Below are 26,333 nucleotides of genomic sequence, written 5' to 3'. Positions count from 1 at the left end.
AAATCAGCTGGAAAACGAATAAATTAAAAACGGAATTGTGTTGCACCAACTGGTGAAAATTAAAGTTAACATTTTTCGACCGGCGCTCATTCTTTAATCAATAAATTCTCTATTGGATTTTTCCCTCTCAGAATTTTATTTGATCACGACTTGTCAGATTCAATTATTTGTTTTAAATATTAAATGCTACAAATAATCTCTTTTCGTATCGCTCAAAAGCGAATTATAGTGAATTTTATTTATGTAATTTATAAATAGATAATTGATATTTAGAAATCTTTGAATAATATTTTTTTAAATTAGTGCATATCTTTGTAAATTTATATAGTAGACATTCTTTAGTTTATTTATATTCAATAATTTAAAGATATGATTAATAACACCTTTCTCTCTCTGTCTCTTTCTCTCTCTCTCTCTCTCTCTGTGCTCATTGTTCTCAAATTAAATCGAATTAAAAAATAACGAGAAAGATTATAATATATTCAATATAATAGCCAATGTTCTGAAATATCTATAATTAGAAAAAGGTGTGTGATTTTGAGTATAATATAATTAATTTGTTTTTTATTCTTTATAATTTTAAAGAGAGAGAAAAAAGCTTTCATAGCCTTTTTTACAATTTGTAAGATATCTTGGTTTTTTTAGATTTGGAAGAAAGTTCTCTATGGTTTATTTTTTTTTTTTCTTTATAACATCGTCAAATTGTGACATATAATTTTAATTTGCTCTGTTTCAGATTTAATATACTTTAATATCTTTCGAAATAATAATAATACATCATTAAAACTCATTTGACTCTCATGCGCATTAAATGTTTTATTTCCTAGCTTATATCTTCGTATATTTACAATAAAATTTCTTGGATACAAATCATCTCCATACATGATACATTCAATAGCAATATATCTAATAATGTCGACATGATGGAAAGATATTGAGTACGAAGGTAGTCGCGTAATTTATAATCACACACTACGCATTATGATTTACATTGTGATAAAGCTGCGTGTGCCTTGCCTAGAAACATCGTGACATACTCGAATATCAATATGTAATTGTGACCGATAGTGGCCTGATTTTCACAACTGTGAATCGAGATATATAATATACAGATATACAATATTGTTCCCCTATCTTGATCCTTTAATCACGAGCATGATAAATATCGTCGGATTATTCGACAGAAATGGTCAATACGGTTCAGAAAAAAAATACAATAAATTATACACAATAATGGACACATTTTTTTATATATATTCCTTCTCGAATTGTTTGTCTCTCTGTGTAGTAGCAAAGATATTTCCTACGAAAACAGTCTTATTTAAGTATACGTAAAGCATATTTATTCTATAATTGTGTGTGTATGAAACAGTTTGGGATTATAATAAGTAATATATAGTACTCATATATATATATATATATATATATATATATATATATATATATATATATAACACAAAAATATGTAATTCTACTTTATTACAAAAGAAAATGTTGTTGTACAACTGTCATTTTAAAAATCGATCGATAAAACTGTTAAAAAGGACGACGTTAAAAAAATAATTTTCATGATTTTCATGATTGAAAATGCTTTTAGCGGAGGACTTGAGCGCTTCCAGATTTCTCTCGCAGACATTTTTTTACCTTACACTTCTTTATCGTGAATTACCGGATATAGAAGTTTCAATTTTCACACAAACACCTGTATATATTGTTTGTGCTTCATCAACGCATCGTAAAAGTGACGGGAAAAACGAAGAGGGAAAAAAGAGAAGCGGGCGGAATAATATTTCCATTTTGCTTTATTATATGCTCTGGTCCAGAAGCCTCTCTCCTTACCGCCGTTTGTTGCCTTCCTTCCGCGGAATAATTATTCTTCGTTGCAGCGCGCAGCTTTTTTCCCCCCTCTGAATCTTTTTGTGGCGTCTCGGCCGCGGTTTTATAATCGCTCGTTGTTTTAGGCGAATGGAAGTTCTGTCTCTCTGTCTCTGTCTCTCCCTCTCTCCCTCTCCCTCTCTCTCTCTCTCTCTTTCTCCCGCCCCCTCCCGCTCTCTCTCACGATCTTTTTCTTTCTTCTTATGGTGTATACCTTCTTTTATTCTCCTCTCTGCCACTCTTCTTTTTCTTCTGCACTCTTTCGCGAAGGCACTTTCTCGCTTAACGACGGCGGGAAGAAAAATAAGTAGTACTACTCATTTTTAATGCAGGACATAAAGCGCTGTGCATCTTGAGAAGAAGCGTGCGCGCGAAATCCACTCGCTAAATTGAATTTTAAAGGAAGGTTCGGTTTAAAAACCGATTTGTAACCGTAATAGATGCAGTTTGGAAAAATTGGTCACTACAGGTATGCGCAAGCATAAAAGATATAATTAAGGACGTTGCATGTATTTGCTAGAATTCGTTGTTCTTCAATGAAAAAATTTTGTAGTAAACTGAAAACTTAATAGACGAGATTCAAGTCTCCTTTTTATTTCACTGATACGAGAATAGCAATTGTTGATAATCGGTAATTAGAATCTCATCCTTATTAATTAACAGTTAATATTTAATTTTCCTTAAGACTGCAGTACAATATACTTGTGTATACTTAAAACATTATATATGAAAAGGTTCGACATTTTTATGACTGCCATGCCGAATAATAAATTTGCATATGTAGAACTGATTTAGAGAATTGCAGTCATTATATAGAAATAGACTAAATAATGTTCCCATCTTCCAGCAACGCGAAATACCAAAAGTATGCTACCTAACGCGACTTCTCAGTGTTATACCTTTTTAAGTTTAACAATCCATTCACTGTGTCGTTTGTGTCTCTCTCATCACAGCAGTAAATTGCTGCAACGAGATTTTTCGGGACGAAAGAAAAAAAAAAGAGAAAAACGGAGGATGAGGGAACATATATAGAAAGATGGAGAAAATGGAATAAAACAGATATGGAAGAGAGTGAAAAAGGCACGGTAAAAATCGAACGGATTTTTAGGAATTTTTTATGAAACGGAAGTCGATAAAAGAGAAGTGCACGGTTCCTTCTTCTGCCTGTACTGTAATTAATTACGAAGCATTCGCAGCGAAGAAGGGGTGAGCGAGCGAGGGGTTGGAAGGAAAAGGACGCCTGGACGGGTACAAGCGACTATAAAAAATTCCGTATATAAGGGGCGTAGTCGCCTCGTGACCGTACTCGAGCGTGCATTGGCTCGGGCACCGCATTGTGACAGCAGGATTTTTCCGATCATCCTGAATAAGGAGAATTTATAGCGGCGATAGTTAACTGATATATATTATATTATATAGTAGCAATATTAATTCGTTTGCAAATATAAGCGAGAAGGTAATGTTAATGATGTTGAGTAAAGCGACATTTTTTTTAATCAACCATTTAGGCAAATGACAGAATGTCCGAATATAAAATGACAGAACCTTTACACAAACAAATGTACATATATTATGTATGCATATTCTATTAACGTTACTGAATCAATTATAATCAAATATTGGGAATTTTGGGAAACAGAATTTCAAAGACGAAAATTTAATTATACGCACGGAAATATTTGTGCATTTACGATTTACGGTACGGTACAGTCGGGGCAATTCCGCGAGAGATGGAAGATTTTGACAATCGTTGGAGCTATTTTGAAAGAGCCCAAGTCACAATGTCGTACTTTTCCTCGCGTTCGGTGCCAAAATAGATGGATTTCTGCAATCGCGAGCGTCGAATGAAGCCTTTGACAGCGGCCATTTCTGAAAGTGCTCCTACATCTTTGAGAATTTCGTCCAAAAAGAGAGCGAGAGAAAGAGAGAGAGAGAGAGAGAGAAATGAAAGGAGAGATTCGTATTTCCGTTACGCTATTGCGCGATACATCAAACGCGAAACAAATTTGTGCGCGCACGGAGGAGTACATTGTGATATCATAAGGTATCATAAGCGATGCTCGTGACCCTCTTCTGCTCCGGCAACGGCGCTTTCATTCGTTCATCTCGCAGGATGTAATCCCACTGGCAACGACATTTCCGGTATACAATAATGCGAAAAGACATCTCTACGGTGGCAACTCAATTCTCGATACCGTGCACTAGGACAATACAGATACATTTGGAGAAATAGAACGAAATATTATTTGACATTCGATATATTTGCCATAAACAAGAGGTATCTTTTTTTAGAAAAAAGTAACAATATTTCCATAATATAATTTATTTCAATATTTTATTTATGTAATAAGAATTATTATTTATTTATAATTTAATATATTTAATTTTTTACTATCTTTTAATAATTTTAATTTGAAACATTTTACGTTTCTTGTGTATATGTATAACAAAAGAGAGAGAAAGATAGAAATATTTATCTTTTAAATATATTTTACTAATTTTACTACATACTAATATATATATTTCTACACATAATAAAAGTTCTAATAAAAAAAAAAAAAAGATTTTATGATAAAGGATTTGCAATATGCAATTGCTTATATAAATTGAATTATGTAGAATTATAAGAATCAAGTAAAATAAATCGCGAAAAGATAAGTATCATACCATGTATTGACGAAATTGAAAAGTCACTTTGTATTATTTTATGCATTACATGCATGTCTGATCGCGTCGTTTGATTAACTAAAAAGCTTAATTTATGCAGCTTTATTGGTGCATTAATGGCAACGCAATTTGCACTTTATATTCATATGTTCGGCAATTTGCAGATTTATGGTAGCAAAAAATTGCATGGTAAATAAATCATAAAGTATGACACTCATAATTGATGGTCTCAAATCTTTATACGTTCAAATGAAGAAATAAAAATAGGAAAATTTTTAGAAATATAAATAAATATAAGAATTTTAAAGTTTATAAAACTTTTTTCATTTAATAAGAATTCTGCAATTTTGCTGTAATTTTTGCAGAAGCAGTAAAAGTTGGTCAATATTAGAACAAGCGGCGTCTTTTTACTTTATTTTATTTTATTTTCTAATATCTGCAATTTTAGAAATTAGTTTTGAATATATTCTATAGAATGTATTTTTAACGTAAGTTGATAAATTTAAAAATTATATGCTAAATTTTTAATTCAAAATTTTTTGATATCTATACATTTTTCTCAGACATATATCTTAATATAAATAGTTTTTGTAACTCATAAAGCATGTTGAAACTTTGCATATGTCAAGATTCTGTAAAACCATAAAGTTTCGATTGCATTCTTTTCCAAAAAATTATAAATTTTGGATACAATTACTTCATTATTTCGTTAATTTTATTATTGCATTAATACTAACTAGAATTACTGTTTTACAAAAAAATTTTATCCGAAATGCATTTATCTTTATGAAAAAGAATTCTATTCGGACATCACATTTTATTCATGTTGATTTACGACGAGTCGGTACAGACGCGTGCGCCCGTTTTATTCGCGCCCTTTTATTCTCATTCAAACTATCCGTGCGCGCCTAATGAAATATAATTTGTCGTCGTCGGAGAGTTTCACGTCGGCCGGTTATAAATAACGGAAACGCTTTATCGCGCGGGGGATATTAAATCACTGCGTACTCTCGCATTTCCTCTCTTGCAACGCCGCGGCGTCGTCTTTCGACCGGTTTTGTCACGCGATAATTTGCCGTAATAACGACGAATTTCCCGAATTTTTCGGCGCTGGCGAACTGATCTCAATGGAATTCCCCTTTCCTTTTCTTCTTTTCCAGCCGTAATGTCGGCTTTTAATCTTGCCGGTCGCGCTGCGGCGCGAGAAAAATGTTAAAAGCGCATTCTTTATGCCCGCATTGGCTTTTTAATATCACGTCTATCTTGTTTCAGGATTGAACATCAAGGTACCGATGGCCATACTGAATTGCCTCTACGCCCGTCAATTGTGCTACGAAGATCCATCGTGTAGCGCTATTTTGGAGATAATACCGAGAGTCTGTGGTCCGGAATTAGGTAAGTGAGTCAGATTTCCTTTTTATCATAATAGTATAATTTGGAATAATTAGTTAATTAACAATGCGTTAATAATTAATTGTTAATTACACATTTATGCCTCATTTATACCTCAATATTAATCATGCGTGTTTAATCTGAATTTTCAATATTGGTTTAAATCCGAATTAATGATAGCCGGATCAATGATAATCGAAGCGGTTGGTGTTATATGATGTTATCTAACAATACAGTTGATAGGTCAGAGACATATATAATTTTAATTTCTATATATTGAATTTTAATTTAGATAAAATCAAACATTGGATTTCAAATTTAAATTATTTTATTTATGTACAGCTTTTATAGATAATGTGCTGTAAAATAATCTTTATACTCAAATATTAGAAATAATCAAAACAAGACAAACAAAAATTTGAAGCATAAATATTATTTGCGTGTGTTTATATTCATATGATATATGTGTGTCATTTCATTATTAGTAATACTTTACGTCATGTGGATATAAATATTCGATATAAAATCGATAAGTCAAAAAATTTAAGAGGAAAAATGAAAAATCGCAATCTAGTTTTGCTTTGTAAGATACAAACTAATTCACTCTCTATCTTGGCGCCAGTATTGTCTTTTCTCAATTTATATATATAATCCATTATTTTCATGGTTCGAGTAAATACAATTTCGATATTTACGAAAATGACAGCACAATCTGTTATTATTAAAAAATTTGGGCGAGAGTTTTAATAAATCATACAATACTTAGAGTCTCACACAATACATTATTCATATGTCTCATTTTGTAATAATCATTGCTCTTAATGGTACATAATTTGTAGAATCTCATCTGATCTGTGTACAATAAAAGGTGTCCCACTGCGTCACATTTGAAATTTCGCGATTTGGAGACACCGTACCGCATTTCCATGAAATTTGCATGCGGATCTCGAAATCTCGAGAAATTTCTTATGAAAACGGTCATGACATTATTATCTGAATTTTGATTTCTGTGTGAAAGTATCATAAATCTTTGAATGAAATCTTACTAGCATTTATTATAGATTAGCGTTAATCAATTGAGATTATGAATTTATACAGATAATTATTTTTTTATGAATATTTAATCATATTTTATATAATAATTATATAACAAATCTGAAACTTTTCATATACATACATAATATCTAAATTCTTGTACTCTTAATATATTTCATTAATTTTAAAAATTCTGTTTTTATTTTAGTTTATCGATTTTATCTGTAAAATATACAACGCCATTTTTCCTCGGAATGATTATGAATCATAATGGATGCCGCGAGCAGTAGCTTCGTATTGGACATTGATAAATAAAAGACGTATCTCGTTGCACACTGTTCTTGAAACAGAAGTAAAAGCATCGGTAGGTTTTCCGAGCTAAAAGCTTTCCGAAAGCAATGCCATTTGTTTTACTTTTGCTTTGGCGATTACATGATAGATTATTCACGTAACTCGCCGGTATCAGAAAGGAGCGCGAAAGCCGCGGCATAAATCACAATGGACGATGTCTTTGTTTTAAAAAGCCACGTGCGCGTGCTTTTCCCGACTATGTCGAGCGAAATAAAATATATAACGGCATGCATGCGTGTGCCCCTTGACTTTGCTAGAACTGCTTTTTAATGCAACACACGTCAATTTGCATTTCGCACGTCGAGGACAGCAAGAGCTCCCGGGCGCGTTTCTTGCGAGGCGACAACCGCGTTTCGTTTGCGATTAAAAAATAGATGAAGAAAAGTGACATGATAAAGTTTTAAGATATAATATTGTTTCCATATATAAACACTTTTATTGATGCAATTCAAAAAATTAATTTTTAAACTTTTAAAAGATTCAGTAATTTAATATTATCTAATAATTTTCAATTGAAACTGATATCAATTCGAGTTAAAATAATTTCAAACTGCTTTGTTTATATCAATAAAAACTTAATCTTAAAAGATTTAAAATAATTGTTATAACTTATAAATTCTGTATATATATTTGTGTGGATAAGAAATTAACAATAAATAAGAATAGAACCTTGAAGATTTTCTCTTGATGACGTGTATTAAATTTTCTTTCGCTGACAACGTGACAATTATGCGATAGGCACCTGGCATAATGGTGAGATTTATCGGCGCCGTGGATAATTTACAGTTCGCGCTACGATCGTTCGTAACGCGATTTCCATTCAGAGGCGACGAAGGAAAAAGATGCGACTGAGAACGATGGGGGACAACGAAGATGGGAAGAACGAGGTCGTCGACCGTCTCCTCTCGAGTCGACCTCGTTTTCCCTCTCTCGTTACGGTCGCGTCGGGAATGGTGGAGAACTCAACTCTACACCCTTCGATCTCGTCATTGAATCAATCGCTCCCGCAAGGACAATTATTTCGTAAAAAAGCTTAAATAGGTCAACTGCGGAGATTTAAAAATGTTCGATGCGGTGCGACTATCGAGAACGCAGTGACAATTATTTTTATATCAAATGATCATTCTTTGTTTTTATTACATGCTAACGAGGAAAATAGAAGATGAGAAGCGAAAACGCTTATTATTTATCATCCCTGGAAAGAGTTCTATGAGAAATTCATGCAATTAAACTACATCAACGTGAAATGCGACGAATTACGCTCGCTTTTTTTCGATAATTATACATATAATATAATTATACGCATGTGTGATTATATTATATGCGTGAATTAATTAAACAGAAATGAATAATTGAATGCTAATTTGGCCAGATATTAATAAATTTCAAAATTTTCAATACTCTATTATCATGTATGCGCGCACGCGCGCATTAAAGAATTGAAATAAAATATTTCAAAATATTTTTAAATTATTTTATATTGTTGAAAAAAACACTAAATTTTTTATAATTTGTTTGAATATTTTAAAGTACTTTACTTTACTATCTTTTCTTAATATGTATATTTGTCGAAAGGAGAGACTTCGACTATTCATTGGATTTCGACAATTCATGAAATCATTGTTTCATATATAAGTTAATAAAAACATTTTCAAACATTTCTCTCCTTGAATATTGCAAGTATCTGGTAACTGCAAAAACATCAATAGACTTGAAGAATTTGACAATAAATGAATTTGAGAAATTGAAATATCAATCGAAAAATAATTTACTAATCATCACGGAATCGGTAGTAGATCTGCGCGCGTATTTTGCTATCACATTATCGTATTATCTTGTCTAATAATAACAGTATTACCGAAAGATTTCTCTCTAATTCGCCCTTGTTGAGCTGCTACTTTGCGTGAAAACTCGCTGATATAAAACTTAAAATGATATAACTTAAAATATAACTTATATAACTTATATAACTAAATTAGCTGATATAACTTGAAATAAATTTGAAGTTTACTGAGAATTTTCATAAATCTATTTGGAGCCGTATATAGTACCGAGTATTTACATATTTTAAGTATTATAATTAAACACATACTCATACACACTCTTTCTCTATCTATCTATCTATTTATCTATCTTTACTAATCAATCTTTTTATGTACATTTATATAATTCAGCATATTAAAATCTCATTACAATGATCATTCCAAAACATAGATTGGCTTGAGAAATATATCGTAAATAACATTTTTGACATTGTAAAATATAGCAAGTTTGATTATAGCCTTGTTTTTATATGCAGTGCAATATGTATATTCACAATGTATTTTAAAAATTATATCTTTCTCGTTTTGCTTTCGTTGATAAAATTAATATCCGAAGGCTAAGATGTTATTCTTATTCTAAAAATGGATTTTTATTATATAAATTAAAAATTATTATTTACTTTTCTTTTCATTTTTAGATATATGATAAGAGATAATATTTGATACCACATTATTTTACATGTCATTAATCATTTATTTTAATTTTATTTTTTTTTTAAAGTTTTGGCAACTATAAAGTTAAATACGTGCAATAATTCTGAAAAATAGAGGGCAGAGAAAGAGAGAGAGAGAGAGAGAGAGAGAAGTTTTTCAAATCAAATTTGACATATAATTTTTGATATTAATAATATTTCTAATAATGTTGTATATAAATGAACTATAATGCATAAATAAAGTATCATTAACACGACGAGATAAATGTTATAGCGCAATCAAATTCTTAATAAACCTCATTTACTAATGACGAAAACCATTTATACACGAATTACAACGAGCCATGATATCATGGCTATTTGATTGCGCATGCGAGAGATCTTCATTCTCTGCATACCATTACACTTATTTTTATTCGCGAAATTATGTGTAATATACGTATTCTTCTTTTCTTGCCAATGTTACAAACATTTATAATAAAGGCTATGCATGATGATTAACGCAATACGTGAGTGTTTGTAAAATGAATCCTTTATTATGTTAATTTATTTTAAAAACACAAAATGACAAAACTCCCTATTTTCTTCTCTCTGGCAAAAACTTTTCTTTTTATTTAGACTATTTAGAAGAAACTGTCTACTGAAAATGAATTTGATCAAAAGCATGATCATATAAAGAAGAAATTAGATATTGCGTTATAAATCGTATATTGTAAACATAAAGCATAATCTAATTTCAAATTATATAATGTTACAATATTATTATCATATCACAGTTGATATGTAAATTGATAGTTCGCAAACAGAATTATAACAAACAGAACTTCATGTTGTTATAAATTGAATAAAAGATTTATTACAACATAGTATTGCCAAACATGTGAACTTGTAAAACCTTAATAAAGAATTTAATATTTTTTAATAAAAATATTTCTCCAAAGATTTGTAATTTAACAAACTATTGCAAACTATTTTATACATATAAAATTTTGATGAAAATATTTTTTTTATTTGTTTTTGCATAATAATATTCTTACATTTTTTGCATATTTTTGTATTATTTTTTCTTCTTTTTTCCGTATTTTAAAAAAGTTTTTCTTATATAAATTTAAATTAAAATTTAAGCTAAAATTTTAAATAAAGAGCTATCATGTATAGAAAAAGTATCAGCTTTCATTATTTGTTTTCCAACAATTTTCTAAGTAAAAAGAAAGATTTTCTTTCTTTATTTTCTTTTTAAATTAAATTCATTAAATTTTTTCTTTTTCTCTTCTATGTACAATTGTAATTTTCCCATTTTGGGGAAAAATACGCCCCCATCTAGCAACATCGCGGATAGAGCAAATCTCGCGGGAAACGAAGTAAGGACCAGTCCGCAATGCTCATCTTACAAAGTAGCGGGCTGTGAAATAAGGGCTTGCGGATAACGTAACTGAGAGGGTGCGGCCTTGCTGCAGTGCGGTGTTCCATAGAACGATAATAACCTGCGTGAGAACGCGGCGTGTACTTCCGCCTCACTTGTTTCTATTATCTTCGAAATCTCAACTTGAACGAGCCATGCCGAAAATCTCACTAGGATCGATATTTCGATACTATGTACAAAGGACCGCACTGTTAACAACCCGTCAATTGTGAGTCCTGCGAATTTTCGTGGATGTATTAAATCTACCCTCGAATCTTACTCTTTCTGTGAAAACTTTCAAAAATCAACTTTTATTTACTCTTTAAAATTTATTGAAATAATTAATATTTAAATTTAATAAACTGTAAAAATTAATATTTTATTAAATAAGTCTGCAAATTGTTCCACCAACTAAATTGATTTAATTGTAAATTAGCGTTATCAAAGTTACTTTGTTGCATGCAATTTTTCTTATCATTTTTCATTAGATTTTTAAAGATTTATAATTTGATATGAATTTTAGAAAGAGTTCTATTTGTTAAAAGCAGAAAACATATAACAATAAATGGTATTATACTTTTCATTTTTTATTACACATCTACTGAAAAATATGCATTGGTCATTTATAAGGCATATTGCGCTTGTTTGTCACGAAAAGCTAGCAGTATTCAAAAATCTAGTTAAAAAATTCGTGGCATGTTTCGTAATAGCCAATAAAAATACGAAAAACAATACCAGGTTTTGGGAACATGAAAAAAAACTTGGCTTTCTCTAAAAAATTGGTCCGAAGTGACACTGCTTTTTCAGCCAATGCGACTTGTTTTGCCGGATATGATGAACAAATTGCAACGATGGCGCATTTTTGATCATTTATAGAATTTTGCGGAATAAAAGCTCTATAAAAGTTTTCAATTTTAAGCAAAATAGAGGAAAGAGTTGGCGACTGTTTCGCAAAAGTTGTATACGATAAAGTTCTTAATTAACTTATTAACGACACAATCGGGACTTGAGAACACATAATATGTAACGGTGATATCGCCGATAACAAGAGAAAGAGATTAATTTACGCACAAAATGTCTCTTCATATATTATATAAGTATGTTTCTTATTATTAATTCTTGAGTAATATTATATTGCAATACTTCTTTCGAAAATAATTAATAAAGCATTAAAGTTAACTTAGTCCTATTTCCTATTATTGGTAATAAGTTATTAATTTAAATTTTACATTATAAATTTTTATATATAAGTATTCCTATATTATATTATACATATATTATATATATATATTTATATATATATATATATATATATATTTATATCACACAATTACATATTTAGTGTAATATAATAACAATATATCTTAAAATATTAATTTGTACATATTTTAATTAGATCTTTAATTTTTTTATCGATAAGTAGATTACATGTGACTCTCTATCAAATCAAAAGACTTAATTTTTTATAATAACCCGTTAGTTGGAAAAATTTTTCGCGAATATAAATCCAAAGAAAACTTTAGGGAATAGACGACATCTCGGCTTGTATAAGGCGGCAGGATTGTGCAGAAAGGGACTTTGCCGGTTAGAATGTGTACACATTGACACTTCTACAGAGTCGGAAATCCCCGGGCCGACTACCATCCATTCCACCGGTTCTGCCAAGGCAGCCGGTTAGCCGCCGCGGGCTGTCAAGCGCACAGTTCCAAGCGGGTCCAAAGGCGCGTTTAGACCACTCAGGAGATTTTGGTCCGACTCTAAAGTGGAGGTCGTATCGCTCTTCTTGGACTGCGCGCTCGTCGTTGCAAGTGCCAGCGAGACACACAGCATGCCAGAACCGGTGCTGGAGTCACTGTCGCTGACTCGCGGCTAACCGTATACGGTTGATCGCATTTTACCGTGAAATTTTGCCACTTTGAAGATATATTCGCCAACAGATGTGCGATTTCCAGGAAAAAAATGATGATACAAAATACTAAGTATGGAAAATCTTTCTCAAAAATTGAAAAGTTGTTTGTAAAATTGACAAAAAAATTAAATAATGTAAAAATATTAAAATTATTTGTAGTTCAAGAAATTTTTGTAAATGTAAAACATATCAAAATTGTAACTCTTGAAATTTGAAATGAATGAAAACATAGATATTTCAAAAATCACATTATAAATTTTTGAGATTTTTACAATAGTGAATTTAGAATCGCAAGCATCGTCCGGATTTGCATATAAACTGATTTTTTAAAACACATCTTTTTCTCTATTTAAAATGCGAAAAAATGCATGCAATTTTCGCATTTTAATTTACTATATTAAGTCAGCAATTTCAAATCGCAAAATTTGATCATTAATTTTGTAATTAATTATTTAAAAATCTTATAAAATATTTAATTTATTTGATTAATAAAATTTATGATTAAAATCACTAATATTTTTAAATATTTTTGAAAGAATCGAATAAGAAGCTTTTTCATTAAAGATAATTTTATAATAACAGAATTAAAATATCAATCTATCTAATTTAAGAATTTTGTTAATAATTGTTTTTCATAATCTTTTTAACATTTTTTATTTTGATACTAGACAAAACTAAGAAAGCCTAGCTAAATGAAAATAAAAATATGAAAATAATTTCTATTTAATTACATGATTTAACTTGGAAAAACATCAACTCCAAATAAAGCATAAAATATTGTCTTTGGTTTACATAAGCTTTATGAAATATCTGTTGTATTTCACTCGTGGCAAGCGAAAAGTCTGCCACCGAACCTGTGCAAACACTATTTTTCAGCATTAAAATACCAACCAGGATTGCATTAATAAATATACAAGTAAAATGCGACGCACGGCGTCGCTTAATATTTGCTTCTCACTTATTTATAAACGGAACAGAAAGGACGCTTGTTGCATCGTTGCCATGGCCAGCGAGTAGTTATTGCAGAATATATTCGACGCAGCGGTAATATTTCAGACCACGAAAGCAATATGGCGGCTTGTATATAAGCGCCCAAATCGTAAATAAAAATACTCATATTGCCTCGCATACTGTTGAGAATATCGAAAAAGATTATATTATGAAAAAATGTTCCTCTGATTGTAACAAATAAAATAAATTGTTTCTCTATTTTGAGTCAATAATAACTACATAGAAGTTTCTCGGTGACGACGTTACGTAAGCTGGTGACGCTTGTTTTCCATCATGTATGTGTAAAACAAAATTTATCAGAAACAAAAACTAAGTTTATTCTTGTATATTATTATTTGTAAAACATATTTGGTATAGCTTTATTTTAATTATATATTACACATATACATAATTTATATAAATATATATATATATATATATATATATATATATATATATATATATATAAATTTTATTTATTTATTTATTTATTTATTTTAGTTACATATATGTACAAAAAAAAGAAAGCAGATATCAGAAATTATCTAATTCATAATGTTCTGTTTTAATTGCTTGACAATTGCATTTTCAATGAGAATCGACAATATTTTGTAAATTAATTAAAATTTTTCAAGGTATTTTTGTGGTCAAATTTTCTCAATTGCCATGCTTTTACAAGACTTGCAAAACATAAAAAAAAAATCTTCTCTGCATACTGTTTTAGGATCACTGCATTATCGATGATCGTGATTGGTTTGCCAACTGTTATCGAACTGATAATCTAATAATAACTGGAATGTATCGCATTGGAGAGAGCGAGCTCAATTTTATCTTTAATCAGGTCGTCGAACGTGGCGCGAGAAAGTGAGCTCGGCTGTGCATAACATATGCACATTAATTTATATACAGAACTGAACTATAGCCATAAATAAGTCGCAATGTTACATTTCGATATCGATCGATCGATGTCGGCATAGTATATTACTAGTATAAATTAATCAATGTTACAAATTTATCCATCTTGAAAAATGTAAAAAAAAAAAATTATGAAATTGTTTGATTGATCAATTTTAATAATTGTTTCATTAGTTTCAATCTGTAATCTGATTAAAAAAAAACGTTTGGATGCAGCTAAATAATTTAGATGAAAATTAATTATTAATATATTGACTGTTCTTTTGGCTGTTTATCTCTGTTTTCATTTTACTAAAAAAAAGACAATTAGGTATATTGAGGTAATTAAAAAATTGAGATGTGCATATTTGAGTAATAGAATTTATATTTGTAGAATTTAATTATCAAAATAAAATATTGAAACAAAGGCCTTATTGGAATTTAAAATAATTTATATTAGTAACATTAATTAGTATAATTATATTGATAATATAAATACTTATATATATATATATATATATATATATATATATATATATATATCTTAACTATTTATGTTATTAATATAATTTTACTATTTAATTAATTTATGTAATTAATATAATTTACTATTTATTAATTATTCATCTATATAATATATTAAAATAAATATTTATTATTTTTTTAATTCAGTTGTGTTGTATGATGCAATCCTTTCTTTTAGATGTTACATATATATTTACATTTATTGTTGCAATTATAAGAAAAAAAGAGAATAAATTTTAATTCACGAAACTTTCAAAACGGTTTGTCGATAATTTAAATCAAAATACAATCTGCAGGTCACCGCGGCTAATTCCATTTTTTGTAAAAAGGTTCATAGTATAATTTCTTTTAAAGATAGAAAACAAGCAGCAATTGGCACAACAAAAAATTATATAGACAAATCTTCAATTCAGAAACGACGCATAGCGTGCCGTTATTTACGCTTTCAATTAAAAAGAAAATAATTCAATGTAAAGAAAACGGCGGAAGTTGGAAAAGATTGAAACTTTTTTATGCAACAACGCAAGGTTTTATATGTCATATGTTTTTTATTCATTTTTTTTTTGTTTTACCTAACTTTTTGCTCTTATGTATTTTTTACAGGGTTTATTATATTATTTATCGTAATAAATCATACGTTGTTTTTATTCTTTTATTCTATTTCATACAAAAATATTGATTGTCTTGATGATAATATTTTATGTGAAAAAATATAAAGAAGATAATTCCACTTTAGCCTGAAGAATTGTAAAAATTTTTGAATAATGCGTGCCACCTAGCCGGCAAAACTTTCGCGAGGAGTGAGTAATGTGGCGACCATTACCGTAGGGTCGAGAAAAATTCTTGACCCGGTACTTTCGCGAGAGTTAAAGGGCCGCGCGTTCTGAGTGGACTTTGAAATCCAGCATCATCAGGCTGAGCGAGTTTTTGAGTGAGCAGCTGTTACTCGTCGTCTTTTGGCATTGCTAATGCTAAAGAAACAGCCACGTTTCCTTCCTCTCTGGCATACTTTTCTTAATTCATTATTTTACTATTCAAGTAATTTTGTTAGCTCATTGCACATCTAATGATTGAGTTATTAAGAATGCAATGATTAAAACATCTGAGACAGTTTTCCTCTATATTTATGTTTGCCTTGAAAATTCTCAATTTTCGATTCCAAGTTTCCAATTTCAAACTTCAATTTACGAAAAGTAAATTGTCATATAATAATAAAAATGTTCTTCGAGAATGAGATAATTATCTTAAAAAAAAATTAAATTGGATTACGAGAACAGTTTCTTAAAAAAATAAATAAGTGACTCTCGAGGTTAGCTCATCAATTTTTCGATTTTATGATGCTTGTTTGAAATGACACAAGCTATTCGCACCCTCCTTAACTGTCAATCGTGGTGTCGTTTATTCTCCCAAAAAGCCTGGTTCGAAAAAAGGGACGAGCTCCCGCCGCACGATAAGGCGGGAAACGGCGGGGTTGGAGGGGCGGGGAGGGTGGTTGTGTATAGGCTGACAGAAGGATAGCATTGTTCGGAAGTACAATGTACGTTGTTATATCAAAGCGGCATGCACAACCCTCGAGTACAATAGTGCCGGTGCGGGAGGAAGATAGCGCGTGCCCGCGAAAAGAGAATACGCATCGTCAGTTTCGGCGCGGAGACTACAACTTTTCCCAACTGTTCTCGCTTTCTCCCTCTCCCTCTCCCTCCCTCTCTCTCTCTCTCTCTCTCTCTCTCTCTCTCTTTCTCTGACACACTTTTTTCCGATACTGTTTTTTCTCATCCATGAATTATGGTTCACGGTAGAACGGTTCTGGAACGCTGGCGCTTTTTATGAAGCCGCGGCCGCCGTTCATCACTGCAGGATGTTCACGGATACACATCCCGATAATTAAAACGAAGCAGGACCTCGCGGGATGAGCCAAGCCTTATATTTATTTTAAACATTTCCTCAGTGAAAAATTTTTGTTTCCATTTTTAATTCTTGTTAATATCGCGTTGTATCCAATATAACCCAATCAAGAAAAATTAATTAATAAATATTTGGAATTATAAAAAAGATATGTATGTTTGTCTCATATGAGAGAAGTTAAAAGGTTAAAAAGTTAAAATTTAAATTTACATAAAAACTATGTAGAGTAAAACTTATAATAGAAACATAATTTTATTTATAGTATATATACATAAATATTGCAATATTTGAATATTATATGATAATTTTTGAAGGAACGAATTACTTTAAAGATAAATATAATACATCTATTAAATTATAATGAATGCAATTATTATAAAAGACTTTTGTGGAGAGGATAATATTTCAAATTAAAAAATTGTTGCGCAAATTAACATTTGTAAATTTTAACAAATGACAAATATGTTTGCTAATGTATTAGTTTAATTATTCTTATTACATATCAGTTAGTTTTGTCATTAGTTAAAAACATTTTATTGGTAAAGTTAATTTAAAGCAAAATTGTTTTTAAAATACATAACTTTGCCTATCAAATGCAAATAAATTTAAAATTATTGTATATAATATTGCGATAAATTTTGGTATAATTATTACTGCTGTTCGAAAACACAAACACGTCAGAGACAGATGCAGATACGTGCCTGCAAGTGATAGTCAAGCGCCGAATCCAAAACTACTTTTGCACATATTTTCTCGCTTTTACGTGAGAATAAAAAGTCCGTTTCTAGACTTTTCTGACCGATAGTTCATTTGTCCAGTTTCAACTGTTTTTTTCATAACTGTCTACGTGTATATAATATACTTTTGCGTGAATATTTTTTGAATATTTTTTATTTTATTTAATTAATATATATATATATATATATTTTTATTAATTAATACATATAATATACATATAAATGGGTATTCCCGCCAATATTTGTCTTAGCAATTCAATTTAATAAATTAACAGTTACTATTTATATAGCAATCTATTAGTTATATTACAATACTCTTTATTTATACTTTTCATATTCAATTGCTGTATTAAGATAAAAAAGTTCTATTAATTTGTATACAACCTTAAAATATTAATTAGTAGTAATGATGTTTTTCCATAAAATTTCTTAATTTTCTACCTGCCACTTTTAACCATCACTTTGGGAATCACGCAATCAGTCTCATTTGTGGGAGACTGATGCAAATTAATATTGCTTTCGAGAAGACTCGGAACAGCTGACCCGATAAGAGATTACCCCCTGTCACAATATTAGCTCCTGAAACTTCTGGCAAAAACTTTTTTTCTTTTGACTCGCAAACTACCGGAGATGTTCCGTTTTAAGTGCCTGGCTTCGTATTTAATGAAGAAGCGTGGGTACAAGGATGGGATGGTCTGGACTGGGGTTTAACATTGGAAAAGGCGGAATGAATTGAAGAAAAGGGGACGAAGAAGCGGCAGGTGATAACATCAGAATGAAATTGAAACTTTCGCACTGCTGCTCCGTCATTTTTCTGTCTGACATTCGGCAACGACGACGACGACAACGTCGACGTCGACGGTAACGCCGACATCTGGATTCATTACTTATAGTCTGGCACCGCTCAGTTATTACGAAACTTACGGTGTCTTGGGATAGCAATTAAGACGCCCTCTCACTTCCGTTTTTTTTCCGAACGACGTTGTACTAATTAAGCCGGAATCTCTTGAATAAAACTTTAGTCTGTTTTAAAAAAAAAAGATTTAAAACATTGTCTTAATCTAATCGCCCTAAAAAATATAAGGTTTCATAAAAAAATATTGATTGTAAAAAAAAAAGTGAAGGGAAAACATAGTACGCATATCATATATTATTCGTAGTCATTGAATAAACTTTCCTTCAGGGACTCACAAGTAAGTACGGGCATAGCAAACCCGAAGTATCCGAGGTACTCGAGGTACTCACTGTTTGGAGGTCTTTTAAAAAAGCTCTCAAGTCTTTTAGAAATATAGTAGAAAAATACAAAAAAAAAAGAAAATATTGCACAGTATTTACATATATTTAAAATATTAATATTTGGATCGTTAAACTGTTTTAAACTATATTTCTGTTAGATTGTTTTAAATTATATTTATGTCTGCTATACAGGTTTTTGTGAAACTTTTTTCATAATCTTAATATTTATTTAAATGTCTCACTCACAATCAATCTTTATCAAAATCAACAAATCGCAAATATTTGTTTAATAATTGTGAATGTAAGTAAAAACTAAGCTTTTAGATACCGAAAGAAAATACATATAAAAAAATACATATAAAAAAAAAATTCAAACTTTTTTTTAACTTCTCTACTGCAAATATATATTTTTTTAATAAATAATAAATTTATAAAGTTGCAATTTTTTTTAGTGCCATCACTTCTTTTTATTAACCAATAAATAAATTAAGAAAATCATATTATAAATATTGTATAATATTGCATTAATATCATCATATAGTTGCAACACGATTATTGCACGAACATGTGCCATAACAAATAATTGTTACTGTTACATTATAACATAGCACTATATTATTGATAAATCTACTTGAGCGTTGCATAATTACTTTTGTCCAAATTTCATGATTATTTTGAATTCAACAACCATGTGCAGACACTCGACATAATCCGAAATTTCCATATTGTATTTATACATTTACCATAGCTGGACTTTCCACACAATACGTTATTATTTGTAATTATTATAATTATAATTATTACGCTTGAGTAATAATATAACATAAATATATAAATCGTTTTCATAAATATATCACTAAATTTTTAATATTCATTTTTTTTTTCATATTTCTAATTGCTCATAAATTTGATCTGTTTTTGTTACATGTTATTTGTTAGTTTTATTTCAATATGATCATAGACACAATTTAACGAATTATTCGTACGCTCGATGATTTTGGATTGTTGCCGATGAAACCGATCGGATCAACATGAAAATGGAGAGCGAACGAGAAGAGAATTAACTGTGTAGAGAAATTAATCGCTCCGCAGAGATCTCACGTCATCGCATTTTACAACAATCTCTCGCAGAACGGAGTATCTCTCGAAAATAATATTTATGCGAGAAAACGTTATCATATTGTGTTTTTCGCGTTTGCACATTCGCGATTTAAAATCAGCCCATACATACATATCAATTTAGGAGCATAAGCGTAGCGTAAAGCCTCTCGACAGATAAAATACTCTGTGTATAAATTCTAGCATTACGACGACTTATATTTAGCAGGCTATTAGAGTCACATGAAGCTTACACGTTACGCTGTCACGCCAATTCGTGCACGATATGCGTTATCGCGTGATAAAATTCGCACGTGTAATTTGTCACACACGGCCGAAACATCGTTGCGCCGCTTTAATAATAATTTCGCTGTTGCAGTGGCTTGCTCGACGGTGACGGTGACTAAGTGTCAAGCGGCTCTGCGCACCCTACAGGCTTTCACTTACTTCCGACCGACGTGCCTCTGCAGGGAGCCGCATGTCGATCCGGACTGCAACAGCTTCCAGAACTTCCTGTTTGACCATCCGTGTGACTATGTAATATGGAAAAATAAAGGTATGCATATCTGCGGTAAATTGCAAAACAAAATTAATTCTTAGTTACGTGCTTGTACATTGTTGATTTAATTTTTTAATATCGTGCAATGAAGATTGTGATTGATGAAAACGTTATTTCTTCTGTGAACACTTGGAATTATTTTCTAATCGGAGCTTGTCTAAAAATGTCGATTATTATAATGCTTCTTTAAAGTATATGGATTCTCTATGTCAAGGCAGAGAAATTGATCGCAGACAAAATTATGGAAAGTGCACGATTTTGTCACAAGTGGAAAATGTTGATGATAAATACCATTAGGCATTTTTTTTCAAAGACGATTTTAAAGGCTAACGAAATTAAAGGCTGATAAAATCTTTGGACTTTGCCGTCCTATAATTTCGCTTCTATAAGCTTTATTTTTCCGCGGGTTTTTTTTATTCAGTCCACGCCGTTGAACTTTTCTAAATGATTCACAGATAATTCTTTCATGATGCACTTTTTTACTCGCTCTATTTTTTTATCTGTATGCCTTTTTTGCATTTTTAATTGCCGTCCTTTATTCCAGGAAAAATCATTATCTTCGAGAAGGTCTTTGCAGACAAATATTTTTAGATATTAAAACGTAAATTTTGAATTCACTGTGCAAATCGACAACTTGATATTTACCGTTTTAATTTAAAGCGCAGTTTTATTTAACATTTTCTAATTTAAAATATATTCATTTTCTATTTTCAACTTAATATTAACGTGGTAAAGTCAATATTAAGTAATTGAGCGTAAAGTTATTGACAGAATAAGCATATTCTCTTATTTAAAATTATTAAATTTTATCAAATATTTTTGTTATTTTATATTATTGGCTAATGCCAATAATATTTTATATTAGCTAATGCCAATAATATATTTAATAATTAAATCAATTAGAACAGAAGCTCAAATACATTCTCTTATCCAGCTTATACAGATCAATTAGTTACGTAGATCAACGACTAACTATAACTCGGCTAAACTACGGCAAAGAGGAGTGAGTACAATTCGACGAGGTAATAAGTTGCGCAATTAGGCCACTCCGGATCGCGGCTTAATTACATTTATCCGAAAGCCGGTCATACGGGAGCGGATAATGGAAACCCCGCAGCGTAACCGGCTCCGGCTACGAAACCAGGAAGCTTCGGCACTTAATGAGATTAAATTCACTCTCATGCCTCGAAAAAGGAAGCGGAAGCGGGAAGCAGACTTCAAAAAAATTTGGCTCCCGAACCGCAGGCTAAATTCTATATATATGTATATATATGTTGCGTGTCAAGTAATACAGATCAAGCGGTAGATTTTTTAAATTTTACAGTCTTAATGGTTTGCCATTTCGAAAAATTTTAAGAAACACACAAGCACAGCTCTTTCTATAAAAGTTTGTAAAGATTTGAAGAAACTTTGTTATATGTGTTTAGAAACGAAAAAGTGTGCAGCTTTCTCGAATTTGCTTTAGTTTCAGAGAGTGTATACATATATTGCATATATTTCTCTATGTAAAATTAAAAATTACAAAATACGTAAAACTAAAAAAATGTAAACTAGATATTTCTCTACAGAGATTTTTTGATTTCTGGTATAAATTATAAAGATAAGTCAAACAAATTGCGGAAAGCGGCAATACAAATCGAGCGCGAAAAGAAAATTAGGCTTATCATCGATCGATCATGTTTGATTTGACGAGCCGCAAATATAGAGCAGAACATTTCGACAATAAAATAAAAGAGGAGATAGGATAGCAAGATAAGAGAGTGATCGGTCAGTAGCCTATTTCTTCATTTTCTTGACAAATCGTGAACTTAGGAAGGAAAGTGTGATCATTTTTGAAAACAAAAACGTGCATTGACAATCGGCCGCGAACGTAAATAAATGACCATAAACAGATGAACTATCTTTATTCCAAGGAAAATCATTGCTTTGTTAAAATTTACAAACTGTAATTTGCTCATTGAAATTGATATTGTTTTCTGTGTCAAGTCTTGATTTTATTTATTATCATTTTCATTTATTTATTATTGATTTATTTAATGTCAATCTTTGACAAATGTATTTTGAAGAATTGTTTATTTAATTCTTTGTATGAATATATTTGCAGATTTACACACGGACCCAAAAACAGTGGATCAATTGCCAACGTGCAATCATGCAGTCAACACTTGTCAACGTGAAAAGTCTTGCAATCAGATTTACAAAGACTTCAAAACTAACTGCAAGATTCAAGAAAGCCAGTGTAAAATGGAGAATCGGTAAGTAAGCTCACCAGTTTGTTTATGTTTGTTTTTTATTTATTAATCCAATGTTATTGGATTAATATATGTTGTTATTTTGCGATGTTATTTGTTTTTTGCACCGCAACATTATGGAGGTAGAGTAAAACTGCACACATTTGACTGAATATAATCGAAAAATTAAATTTTGCATTACTGTAATAAAATGGCATGAGTGTTTACTTTAAAATAGAGAAAATATATAGAGGGATATTTAATTGAGAATCTCGGCTCTGTGCAAATCATAAATTAATTTATTTTCTTTTATTTATTTTTTCGCTATACATTAATATAATAACTCCGTACGCATTAGTATAATAACTCGGTGATATCACATATTTATATATATATTTAGTATAAAATTTTACACATTACAAACAAATATAAATGGAATATTTCATTTTATGCGGCTGTAACAAAATGATATGAGAAATTGTCATGTTGCGAGGGAGTTGAATTTTTATGATTACGCGACAAATTTACAATGTAAATATAAAACGTGATGAAACTGTATTACATTAAAAACTAGCTTTGCGTTATAACAAATAAAAATTTAACATTATTTAAAAAAAGGAATTAACATTAATTCTAAAAAAATGTGATTGATATTAATAGAAACTTAAAAATAATCATCTTTTTGTGCATTTCTAAAATTCACTTTAACTTTAACTTTAATTAATTAACACTTGAGTTCGCGGGCATTAAACTTAACATGTCACTAAAAATCAGTAGAATCAGAACAACGATAAATAATTTGAAAGAGCAAATTTCTATCATTTCGGTGAAGTACTCGCGAAGACAAACAAAATGCGCCGATAGACGCGCGGTTAATTAATTGTTTGCATGCAATTAACTCGTAGAAACAAAGTGGGAGGATTGTCGCTCTACATAGCATCGACAGTAAATTACGTTTTCCAGCGTAGTTTTAAAAGTTGCGCACCTAGCACCACGTGCTATCTCGTTTTATCTCGTCGCGGAATTTTCGCGGCCACTTTGTCCCGATCCCATTAAACCCCGAGATACGAGCCCCTCTAGTCTAGTATCGTAACTCCGTCGAGTTGAGGCTTGCAAAGTTTCGAGATCAGCTATGTGTTAGACAATGAGTTGTGACCCATAAACGAAGCATAGATGATAATTTATCGGATCATCATCTTTGGATAATCCAAAAATCTTAGTAAATGTTCCTTTGTTGAAAAAAATCTCAAATAATTTGAATCTTATTATATAGTTTGATAAGCTTGTTAAATTTATTTTTCTTTTTAAAGAGAAAATTTGAAATACAATGGGATTGAAATTAAGAGAAGGAATTTGATATTGAAAGATTTCAACAAATTGTTCAAGAACATGCATAGAGGAGGAAAAAAAATCCTCTATTAAAAAAAAATAATAAATAAATATATATATATATATATATATATATATATATATAATTTCTAATAAAATTTCTAATAAAAACTGAAAATTTTTTTTGTGAAAATTTAATTTTTAGAATAATACAATAGAGGATGGAAAGAGATGTGCTGTTTTAAAACTTGCGACAAATATTTTAGACAATACGCAATGATATTCGCGATAATATTAAGCAATATATTCGATTTTGGTGAACAATAATTAATTTTGTCAGAAAATTGTTAATTGTACATATATACGCACTTTTAATTCTTCGACTATTAGCTAAAAGTTTACGAGTAATCTTTTCGCAACGCGTAATGACCTCATATTTCATATTCTTATGGTTTTTATTTTCTTTTAGTGCCGATATCTGCAAAATCTAATTCTTAATTCAACTGAAATCTCAAATAGAACGGATTATTAGCACTTTATTATACATTTTTTATATACTAATAATGTGTAACAATCGATAAATGAAATAAAGTGCGTGTATAAAAAGACTCACTTTTCTCCTCAATTCCAACTAATTAGAAAATAAATTAAACCGCGTATCTTCGATTCTCGAAAGCAATTGTGTATTCATGGATATGCTCGTCTTTGCGAAACGTCAATAAACTAATTGCTGTTAAAGCAGCGCGTGCAAATTAGCTCATTAATCGCGCAAAGAGGCGACACGGACGTCGCCGGCGCTAAAATTACCGGATTGAAAGTATCGTGGGAAAACGCCGGACTACGTTCCCGGAAGTAATCGGCGAGCACGCTGCAACTGCAATCGCATGCAACGCCACATAATTTCCTTCGTGGAAATGAATTAGCTCGCTGTACTGTCACTTTGTTCTCTTCACTTCGCGATTCTTGAAGTGAACGAAAAAGGAACGTATATGGGTCAACTCAATCGATCCGATTTTGTGAAAAGTTAAAATAACAAAGTTTTGATAAGTTAATGTAAATTGATAAAAATTAGATTAGCATGAAATTTATTTCATTAGAAATAATTATTTCTGCATTTTGCTAAAGGAGAGTATAATGTATTTTTCTTACTGCATTTTTAGCAATGGTAATGCAATTGGTAATGAATATGGCTATTTGATCCTTGTGATTTTAATTCATATATTAATGTAAATATATAAAATAAGTTATAATATGAAATAAAGATTTAAATGCGATAAGAATATGATATGAGAATATAAAATCTTTTCGTATAGAAATAATAAAATAATATTCTAAATAAATTATGAAAAGTAAAATGTGCGAATAATATTTCGTGAGAGCTGAATAATGCATATAATCTACATTACATATTATATTTATGGTTTATTATATAAATAATTATTTATTTTCTATAGGTTACATGATGTTGTCAAAAATCACGAGTTATTGAATTCAATATTAATCTTTCTATAAAAAAAAATTGTTTAATATTTCCTTTTATGTTCAAATTTTTAATATCCAATACAATTGTGAGCGTATTAAAATGTTAAAACAAAAATTACTTGAGATATTACAGTAAGCTATATATAATACTATGATATTACTATGGTAACCATAATAATATCATTTTATTTTATTTTAAACAAATTTTTAAATATATGTGCAATTATTATAAAAAGCTTT

General features: G+C 30.2%; 1 protein-coding gene across 1 annotated transcript in view; it reads left to right on the top strand.

The window, feature by feature from the left end:
• Positions 1-4,658: 4,658 nt before the first annotated feature.
• LOC126854268 (uncharacterized) overlaps positions 4,659-26,333 on the top strand; it is a 136,950-nt gene continuing 115,275 nt past the window's right edge. Inside the window, 4 exon segments of the mRNA XM_050600847.1 lie at positions 4,659-4,731; positions 5,815-5,937; positions 20,872-21,048; positions 23,156-23,306. Coding sequence (XP_050456804.1) covers positions 4,659-4,731; positions 5,815-5,937; positions 20,872-21,048; positions 23,156-23,306 — 524 coding nt within the window.

Source organism: Cataglyphis hispanica, chromosome 1, assembly GCF_021464435.1.
Source record: "Cataglyphis hispanica isolate Lineage 1 chromosome 1, ULB_Chis1_1.0, whole genome shotgun sequence".
NCBI lineage: Eukaryota > Metazoa > Arthropoda > Insecta > Hymenoptera > Formicidae > Cataglyphis > Cataglyphis hispanica.
The sequence above is the reverse complement of the archived record's forward strand: the minus strand, read 5'-3'. Positions and strand labels throughout refer to the sequence as shown.